The 10,423-nt window shown below is 38.7% G+C and overlaps 1 protein-coding gene across 1 annotated transcript in view; it reads right to left on the reverse strand.

Annotated features, from left to right (window-relative positions):
- MAP4K3 (mitogen-activated protein kinase kinase kinase kinase 3) overlaps window positions 1–10,423 on the reverse strand; it is an 82,323-nt gene that overhangs the window by 51,939 nt on the left and 19,961 nt on the right. Inside the window, exons 8-13 of the mRNA XM_009333724.1 lie at window positions 8,971–9,102; window positions 8,621–8,683; window positions 8,456–8,537; window positions 8,242–8,352; window positions 2,954–3,026; window positions 1,872–1,930 (exon numbers count right to left, since the gene is read on the reverse strand). Of these exons, the coding sequence (XP_009331999.1) occupies window positions 1,872–1,930; window positions 2,954–3,026; window positions 8,242–8,352; window positions 8,456–8,537; window positions 8,621–8,683; window positions 8,971–9,102 (520 nt within the window). The remainder of the gene's footprint in view (window positions 1–1,871; window positions 1,931–2,953; window positions 3,027–8,241; window positions 8,353–8,455; window positions 8,538–8,620; window positions 8,684–8,970; window positions 9,103–10,423) is intronic.

Raw genomic sequence — 10,423 nt, forward strand, 5'->3', positions numbered from 1 at the left:
TGGCCAGCAGGTCGAGGGAGGGGATTCTGCCCCTCTACTCTGCTCTGGTGAGACCCCACCTGGAGTACTGCATCCAGCTCTGGAGTCCTCAGCATAAGAAAGACATGGACCTGTTGGAGCGGGTCCAGAGGAGGGCTACGAAAACGATCAGGGGGATGGAACACCTCTCCTATGAAGAAAGGCTGAGAGCGCCTTGGGGTTGCTCAGCCTAGAGAAGAGAGGGCTTTGGGGAGACCTTATTGCGGTCTATCAGTACTTAAAGGGGGCTTATAAAGAAAGATGGGGACAGACTTTTTAGCAGGGCCTGTTGCGACAGGACAAGGGGGAAAGGCTTTAAACTGAAGCGGGGGTAGATTCAGACTAGATATAAGGAAGAAATTTTTTGCGCTGAGGGTGGTGAAACACTGACACAGGTTGCCCAGAGAGGTGGTGGATGCCCCATCCCAGGAAACATTCAAGGTCAGGCTGGTCAGGGCCCTGAGCAAACTGATCTAGTTGAAGATGTCCCTGCCCACGGCAGGGGTGTTGGACTAGATGACCTTTAGAGGTCCCTTCCAACCCAAACTATTCTATGATTTTATGATAACTTGGAATCAGTTAAAAAAAAATCATTTTGAGTTAACTGATGAGTTTATGGCAGAAACAGTGACTTCATTACCATATTTAATAAACACTTATATAACCAGGGCTCCTAAATGAATTATATCATGCAGTTATGTCAAGGTCTAAATGACCTATCTGAAATAATTGCTTAAGTCCTATGCGTGATTTGGTAAGCTATTCTCCTCCATCTCAAACAGGCACCAGAAACGGCAGACTACCTGTCCAGCTGGTTGCTGAGGAAGAGCAAGATTATGTACGTCATACACCCAGAGCTAGCTGACCCACTAGCAAAGGACAAGGTACCGGGAAGGAGATTTTAATACAAGTACAGAGCAATAAGGAGATTTTAACACAAGTACAGAGCAATACAAGGAAATCTGCATCAGAAATCCCACTCGTGGTTTGTAGACTATACAAGAGGAAGTACATTCCTAGGTACACACCCTTTCCAAAAACAACTCAGAGCAAAGCCAATGTCCCTCCCACCTACGCACTAAGCCAATTTTTTCACCTTAACACCTGCCTTAGAAAAACAAAGAGAACACAGAAGTCTGCAGTAAGGAAGCAAAGGAGTGTCTTTATCCAGGAATGTGTGCCCAAGTGCACAAATGTGGAAAGCAACAGTCTCCATAGAAGAGAGGAAGCTACTGCAATCGTGTGTGTGAGACAGCACAGATGCCTTTTCCCTCACTGCTTGAGTTCTCATACCCCTTGTACTGATGGGTCCGTAGGAAGAAAAAATTGGCAATACACCTTTACAGAATATGCCAACTGCCAGACTCAGCGTGGCTCAGGTGTGATGCAGGGCCACAGAAAGATTGTTTGCGTGGGAAAATAACAACCCCACAAAAATCCAGTTTTTTAAAATGCATCATACCTCTTTCCCAGGTTCTCAAATTTATTATTTCTATTATCAATCAAGCACAAGGGAGAGAAACATTTGAGTATGCACAGTAATTCCACAATTAAAAAAGTAACTCTATAAATAAAAAGGGAATTATATACTTGGCAATGAGGTATAAAGGAAACCCACAAGACAAAGGGCTGTTGCTTAGCACATACATCACACCTGGCAGAGCCCACAAATAAGCGGTCTTGCTGCATATAGTGTAATGGCACCAAAAAATTTAAGACCAATATGTTACCACTTGTCAGAAAAATTGCTACCAAGTTTAGTAGTGCTAAGGAAGTATACTACACATCTCCTCCTCCACAGATATTTGCAGGGAATAACGTGCAGAGCACAGTCCATGCTGCTTGTTACTCACAAATTCATGATGTGGCTCTGTCTCTTTCCTCAAGGGTGGATCAAATTTTACTTGACCAACTAAAGAGGAGAAAAGGAAAACAAGAATTTAAGTTGGACTGTAATTAGACAAAATTTAGCTCCAAAGGCTAACAAAAAAGAAAAATCCAGTTTAATGAGTGTATCATATCCCCACTGATGGAAACTCCTGACACATGCACATACCGAACTTCTGCCTGCTAGAAACCAACGGGCACAGAAAGTACTCTTCTATCACAATCACCATTTGCCCCACCTACTCATTAGAAGGATCAGGAAAACCATTCAGCAAATAGGGCAGTGAAGTGCCCTCTTTAGAGGAGCAATACAGCTGTAATTTATAGAAAAAAATACATCCATTGTGTGAATTCATTCTTGGGTCTAGCCTTCTGGGAGATCCACTAGCACTGAAGAGCCCTGAATGAAATTTTGGAGAGCGCTAAATCACATCTTCTAGGACAGCTCTTTGGCAGGTACTCTTTAACACTCCTCCCCTCAATTTTAGTTTAAGAAAAGACAACTAAAGCTCCAAGTATTGCTCTGATTTAATTCAAGCAAAAGAATGACTACAATTTGGGGGATGGAGTCTGCTTTTAATGGCCAGTGATCAACCTCCTCCTTTCCTGATTTCTACATGACTGTTTCAATTCAAAAGCAAAACCTACAACAGAATAATAAATTAAGGAAGAAAAATCTTCCTCTGCCATTCTGTTACTCAGCAGAATTTGGCATCACTCCAAATATCCTTGACTGGAGTGGCATACGAAGCCATACCAATCAGCTCTCAGAAGAGCTCCAGTTGCGTCCTGTTCAATTAAGATGAAGCAATAGTGAAATTTGCTGAAGTGCTGACAAGGGATGTATTCAAATATTTTACACTAATATTTCTTTTGTGTAGTCATCTAGAACCTATAGCCGTAAGTGAAACAGCATAAGTTTTTATTTTTCCTATATATCACTAAAAATGTTTCTATATATATCAGATACCCAGAATACCAGTTGAAATAAGTGAATATCAATGATTATTTTAAGAATATTTCATGTTGTCATATTACACATGCTTACAGTTTATTTCAGAGCGTGTCTTTTCTTCTCTCACATTTCTACTTGTCGAATGAATTCTATGAGGCACAAGAGGCTAGAAGAGAAAAATAAAATACTTCAATACCAAAATATACTTATTTGAAACACCGTATTGTGTACCTGTTTTTAGCAGGTTTCTTTAGCATAATATCAAAAAAGAAAGAAAGAAATCAAGCGGAAGCTAAAAATAAAGATTGCATGTATGTTTTTGTACATTAAAGTTGGAATTATTTGGAGACAGTTTATCTGTAGAGTGTCTTCAACTTCAAGATAAGGTTTTTAAAACACTGGATTTGAGCAAATAAAGACAATGCTGGCCAGCATTTGTCTTTGCTCAGATAACATTTCCTTTTTGCGCCTTTCAGTTTAAGGGTATCAGTAGTTTCCAAAATAAGCAGTAAGACTAAATCTGACTTACTGGCAGCATTTCCTTCATTTAGATATCCCAATCATTTTCCCAGCTTCTAATCTAAACTGATTCCTAAAAAGTCATCAGTTTCTTTAAGTAGATGAGAAGTTAGCCTGAGGTTTTCAGGGCTGAATAGAAGGGAGTATTCCTGGTACTCTTGTGCTGTGTGGCAAGAGTGATGCCATCATTTCTACAAATTCACCTTCATATTTATGTTCAACATCTATCTTTTCCCTGGATTTCCATTTACTTCTTTATAGGATAAAGTGACATGAACTTTAAGACTTGGCTTTCTTTTCATTGCCCCTGTTGGATTTTCTCTTCTTTCTACATCCCCTACTGCAGGTTTTCTTAGAAACTATAACTTAAGGTTCCTTAACAAGAGTACAAGACCAGCTGACTGCTGTATACAATCAGGCCCCAAAATTAGCAACATAAATCCTAACAGTGTGCTCTCAGTATGTCCTCTGCAATGAGATCTTACTCTTTAGAAAAAAAGTTCATTCTCCATGATGTTAGCCCAAGTAATCTCTGAAAAGCACATGTTCACTATGTTTCTGTGTTGAATATGTGGCAGCAAAGCAATTTTTAATTAAAGCAATCTGACACAATAGTGTCAGAAATTTGATATGCTGGTATGTTAGCTTTGCTTTTATATATACTAATTATAATCTTCACTTGGCAACTTCTGACTACAAAGTAATGACAGAGTTAGAGAATTTCAACTGCTGTACTATCAAAGAGTCATGAATAGCTCAGCAACTGTTTATCGCTGAAATATTATCTGAAAGCATTATTTCCCTTCTCCCCTTTTCATCACACACTACTTCCTTGCTTTATATTAGGATCCAAAACATATGTACATAGTGTTTCACCTCCCATTTATGTTCACTTTGGTATTTTTTGAAACTGGAGAGACTTACAGATTGTGGGTATGTATTTTCTCCCACGTACCTCACAGGCAGTTTTTTGTTTCTTGTAACTTATGCCAATCCTCCCCTTCCTCAGTTCTGGTTTGTCTATTGTGCATCCTTTTGAGCTTTAAAAACAGTTTGCTATAGCTGAGGAGGCGTTTCAAGGTTTGATCTGGTTTTCTATGTCAGTATTGCAAACACTCTAAGTGCTAAAAGGTTGCTTATTTATAATCTTTGGTTAAGAGGCACTGCCCACTTGCACATGATGTGTGTCCGTCTGTAACGCCAGCACCAGGAGCCCTACTGTAGTGGGGGTAAGAGGTATTTTGCCTTTGCAGCGATATTGTGCAAGTTCCTTGCATCCTGTCACAGATGTTTGTACTGCACAACAGGCAGAGCCTGCCCTCACACCTCCTTCCCCATGACCACAGAATTACTGGAAGGAGTCAAATCCTCATCTCTCAGTCATGAGGACAAAGTCCTCAAGTCACCTTGAAAGACCTACGCTGACAACAAACCAATACAAACAGCTGACATCTGAGCTGTGCAAGAGGACAAAGGAATGTAGGTTAACTTCCCGACACGAATGCCATTTGAGCACAATTTTAATCATGGTACATATTTCAAGAGCAATCTTATCCCCAAAACTTACAGTGTGCTAAGGATAAAACATGAGCACTTTTCTCTTTGAAACCTTTTCCGCTAATATCACATCTATCATGAGTCACTGTCACAGCAATGTGGTGAATAGGCAGTTGCCAACATCTCCAAACGTTTATTCTCAAGGGAGTGAAAGCAAAGTCCCAAATGGAAATCCTGTCTTTGAATGGGAAACCAAATGAGGTCCTCCATGAGTTGGGGTAGAGAAAAATACTTAAAATGTCAGTTACAGATATTGCTGCCAAATGAACAACAACTGTATCAAGGGGAGACCTTTCTGATTATACCCAAATAACCTGATTGCATGTTTTTAGTTTTGTTTTTACACATTAAACATTTCACCTTTGTCTGAGTTTAGAATGATTTAAAGATGTAGTACAGCACTCCTGAAAGAGGTGGCAAATTCACATCTTAATGTCTACCTCACCCACACAACTCTGCAGACTATCCAAGCAGTAACAGGTAGCATCCCCATAAAAGCAGCATAGGCCAGGTGAAGAGCTGCCATCACAGCGGGCGGTAGACTTGCCTTCAAAGACCACTGATAGCCAGAAAAGCTCTCTAGCCTCAAAAAAACCCAAACAGGCAAAAAACCCCAAACAAAAAAACACCCACCAAAAAAAACCAAAACACAAGTACCACCCCCAGCCCCCAACAACCAAAACTCCAAACAAACTGGGGAGCAGGTCTGAAGCTCAAGATTCTCACCAGTGTTATTTGTACCATGTTATGTTATACCATGTTATGTTGCTTCTTTCAGTTTTTGATGGATGCATTCAGGTGATTGCCACAAGTGTAGAAGTGGTCAATGCCCAACTTCAGATTAACATCTCCAGCTACCTCTGTGAGCAGGCAGGTATTAGAGCAAGTTCAACCACATATAAAAGGAGCATGTACACTCCTATAATAAACCAAAGGGAATAAGAAAAGACCACAATGCCAACAACTGCTTTGCCTGTGGCAGAATTCTTCATCTGAAATACAGACCTTGCTCAAGATACATCGGATAATTCATTATCACCTGCTTTATTCACAGAGGTAGGTTCTAGGCTTGTTTATTACAAAATAAAATGTTTTCCCAAGTGTCACTATCAATCTCATTTTGCAGGTGGATTAAATGCCTCAATGGAAAATTATCTGACAACATGATTAGGGGAGAAATGAGAAGAGAAATCTAAGTTGTCTAGCCAATGAAAATGATCCAGCACCACAGAGAACGGTGTTTGAAGCTCACTGGAGAGCTCAAGGCCACGTGATGAACCATAATGGAGAAGTATCATTATGCATAGCACAGAAGCCCATGAATGCAGCAGGAAACCCTCAGCAACGCAAGATAAACAACAAATGAACTAACATCTGAAAAAAAATACATATCAAAACACATGCAAGCAGCTTGTTTGTCCTCCGTACTGTCAGCCAGCCCAGCTCCTTTATAAATGATGAAAATATGCATTCTCTCTGATCACTGCTGTGAGGTTGTTTTCTCTTCATTTTCTCCCCAGACAAGGCATAGTTTTCTCCCCTTATACCACACTTCATTATGGGATAACTGATAAGTAATACACTAGACAACAGAAGAGCCTTCTTCATGCTAAGTCAGAAGAGACATAAAAGAGCGAACGCTATTTTGAAAGCTACAAGTTAACTGTCAATAAATGCGTACTGAAGTGACTCATACAGGAAGAGAGATTCTCTGCTAGAGTGGCCCAAAATGAAGGTCAAGATTCTTACCAAAAAGATATACCAGTGACACAGGGGAATGGCACATCAGGTTTTCAGTACAATTTCCAGGAAAGCAGGGAAGACTCACAGGGCAAGCTACTCTGATCCGAGCAGCTCACTCACAGGAAGTACACTGAAAACGACTACCTTTCTTCTCATGACAGCTCATGAAAGCTTTGGCTTTCTGGGTTCTACAGAAATATTGCTTTAATGGGCCTCAGAGATCTCTATCATCACTGAACAGACAGAGAACTAAAGGACACCTCATCCTTAGAGCTTATGGTGAGTAGAAGATCCGAGTTCCTCAGTGCTGTCTCCATCAGGAAACAGACACCTTTCTCAACACTGACATGGAAGTCAACCACATTAAGGGTTTTCTTGTGTGTTTAACTTCCCTAAATATTTTTTTTTAACAGAAAAAATTACTAAGTGTGCTCCACTATTTGCAATTGCTTTTAGAAGTACTGACTATTCAACCCTTATGCCTACTTCTCCTTCCCTCCCATTTAGGAAATACGTAAACGTTGCACTCTACAATACAAATACAAAAGAAACATCTATTTCACTTTGGCTTTTTTCCACATTTATTTATTTCAACTTCTAAGGAAGACGGGCTCAGTGCACGTCAACTTGTCTTTGCTGTTCCAGAAGGTAAAAGCTCATTTAACTTGTAAAATCTGAAAAGTAGTATGTTAAAGTAGTTGTTTCTTTTAAGTTTATTTTCCTTTGAAGGCATTTTTAAACTAGTTTATCCATAAAAAAAAGTAAGACACAAGTATGCAATTAATGAATCAATAGCATTTGTGTGGAAAGGATTAATTTTTTTCCCAAAAAAAAGAGATCATCCGTTAGGGAACTGTAAACATTTGGGAAGGCTTCATTAACACAGTTAAGTACAAAGGTAGGAGGCAGTAAGAGAATATCCGTTTTCTCTTATTTATGAAACACTTCAGTCCTGCGCTGTTTATCATCTTACATAAGCATGCTATCTTTTCCCAGCTATTAAAGCAGAAAATCAGAAACTTTGCCTTTGACAAAACCATAACTGAAATCAAGTTTCAGAGTATTCCAAGATAGAAAATATAATCTGCAAGAAATACATAGCAAACCATTTGACAAAAACAACTACAGGATCATTCTCTTCTTCTCATAAGAAAGTAAATTAGGAACAAAAGAACAAGTCTACAGAGGTATAAAATTATTTTTATGAATGCTTTCTTTTGATGAATGGAAACATAATTCCACAAAGAAACAGAAAGCAGAATGCATGACAGAACTCAGGACTGGAGAAGTAGTCCACATTTACTGTTGCAAAATCGTTGAAGGACAACAATAAACAAAGTTTTGAAGTGTTTACATCTTGCTCTTTGAGCTTCTCTCCCTCAAATATAATGAATTTTGGTAAGTGCCTGTACAGGTGACAGAGCAGCACCACCAAAAGTAAAAGCAACCCTTGAGACTATTCCCAGATCACAAAAAATTCTGTGGCTCGATAAATCATAATTATTTAGTTTTGTCAGCAAACGAAAGCTTAACCTGATTCTATGACTAAAACATATTCCTACCTCAGGATCATCATCATCAAAATCATGGTAAGTGGAATGATCAGGATTATTCATTTTATCCAAAAGTTCAATAGCAAGACTTCGATTTAATGGCTGGGTAACAAAAGGATGCTGAAAGATAGATGGAAAAACACGTATTAAAATTCCAACCACTCATATTAAGCATATTTTAATTTTATAACTTAAAAAAAAAATCCCATACATAAATTTATACCTGTAGTAACTTTTCAGCTGTAGGTCTTTTTTTAGGATTTTTTGTAAGTGCCATTTTCACAAAATGATGGAAACTGTTGGACCTGTAAAATGAAGTGGTGAATGTTAGAATCAATTGCCCAGTGAAATATATGATCATTGTCTACTGAAACAGAAAAGTACTTACCATTTCATTTTGTCCTTTAATTTAGGAGGCTGGAAGTTGCTTTTCGTCATCAGAAAAAGTGCTCTGAAAAAAGCAACAGTATTTGTGGTTTACATTGCAATATATATGATATGAATTATTAAATACAGTATTTAGTTGGCAGGAAGAAGTCCATCAGTTTAAGAGATGCTACCAGAACAACATTACACATTTATGCACCAAAGAGTTGTTATAATTTCTATCACGTACAGAACACTTACAACTCAATACCCTCCCAGTACACCCAAACACCGCAAGCACACATAGCCACTACTCCAAATGGATTATTTATGAAGCTGTATTTACACACCAAGCTTTAATCCCTTACTAACCTCATTGGATGTAGGTCAAACATTGGAGGCTGAAGTTCAGCAAGCTCTATAGCAGTTATTCCAACTGCCCACAGATCGCAGAGTTGGTTATAGCCACCTTTTCTTTCTACTGCAGCAACTTCTGGTGCCATCCTAAAGGGTAGAAGATATTTTTAGATAAACTTCGCCACAAATCAAATATTCTTCTGTACACAGCAGTTTACTACTCTTTTCCCTAAAGCTCTCAATCTATAAGCTCACAGCATAAACATTTGTACATATGGATATACATACATGTGTGTGCGCGTGTGTGTGCGTGTAAAAAGTTATGTAATGTATACATATACGTATGTAACGTATACATGAAGTTTTCCTCAATCATCTTCTAGTAACTAATAGGCAGTTTCCAAACAGCTATTTAGCAGTAAGTGGATGAAACCAATCTGTCTCAGACTTTTTTGCAGGCACACAATGAACCATCACTCAACCACCAGACCAGGTATAATTATTCAACTACAGTAAAATCCAAATATATCCAAATTCCCACATTGCCCCAGAAAGTGATGGATGGACTTTGAAGAGAAGAATTCTAACAAAAAAAAAAAAGAAAGTAACAAAATGTCAGCTTTCTTGTATCCTGAAAGCATGAGACCTGAAGACTCATTGTCACCTCTGCACAGAGCACTCCTTGTTTGTAAAGTCTGTCTCACTGTAATGTCAGAGGACCTCATTTAAGTTAACAAAGTAGTTTCACATCCTCAGGTGGCAAAAATTAACAAACATAACTGACACACCAATAGGAATACCTAAAGAAAATGATTCACTAGGCATTATCACGTGTTTTGAACGGCCAAAGCGAATTATGGATTTGATTGTCCTACATAATCGTATCAGATGGCAAACATGTTAGTATTTTTTAGCTTTGAACTTTATTAGTCCAGATCACTTGAAAAGTAACAGTGGAACTGGAGATGTAAGTCAATATAGGTAAGACAGATGAATGTCACTTAATGAGTGCTCCAGTAAAGCAGCAGGTGGCATCTCAAATGATGCGTTATTTAAACGCAGACATCCTTATCTGTAGATCTAAGAACATAATCAGGTTTGATGGTACAACTTATTTCAAGTTTGCATAGTTAAACTATATTTACATTAAATTCTTCAAGAGTTCATAAAAAACCCTAATCACTCCAAGTCAAAAAGGAGTGAGTAACCAAGGGTTACTTTAGAAAGACATGGAGGAGGAGCACAAGGGTAAATAGCAGGGTTACTAGAACTAAAGACAGTGCACAGCAGTTTTGCCCTTCATTTCTCTCCAGTCCAAGCACCATAGCCTTACCTGCCCAGACACCTCTAATGATCACTAAAACCTTCACACTGCCTGTTTCCAACTAAATTTTCTTCTCCACGATCTCAACAATTTTGCTTCCTTGCTTCTCCTCTTAAATCTGAGAAACTTTGCAAAGAAAAACTG

This window comes from Pygoscelis adeliae, unplaced genomic scaffold, assembly GCF_000699105.1.
Source record: "Pygoscelis adeliae isolate BGI_AS28 unplaced genomic scaffold, ASM69910v1 Scaffold621, whole genome shotgun sequence".
Lineage (NCBI taxonomy): Eukaryota > Metazoa > Chordata > Aves > Sphenisciformes > Spheniscidae > Pygoscelis > Pygoscelis adeliae.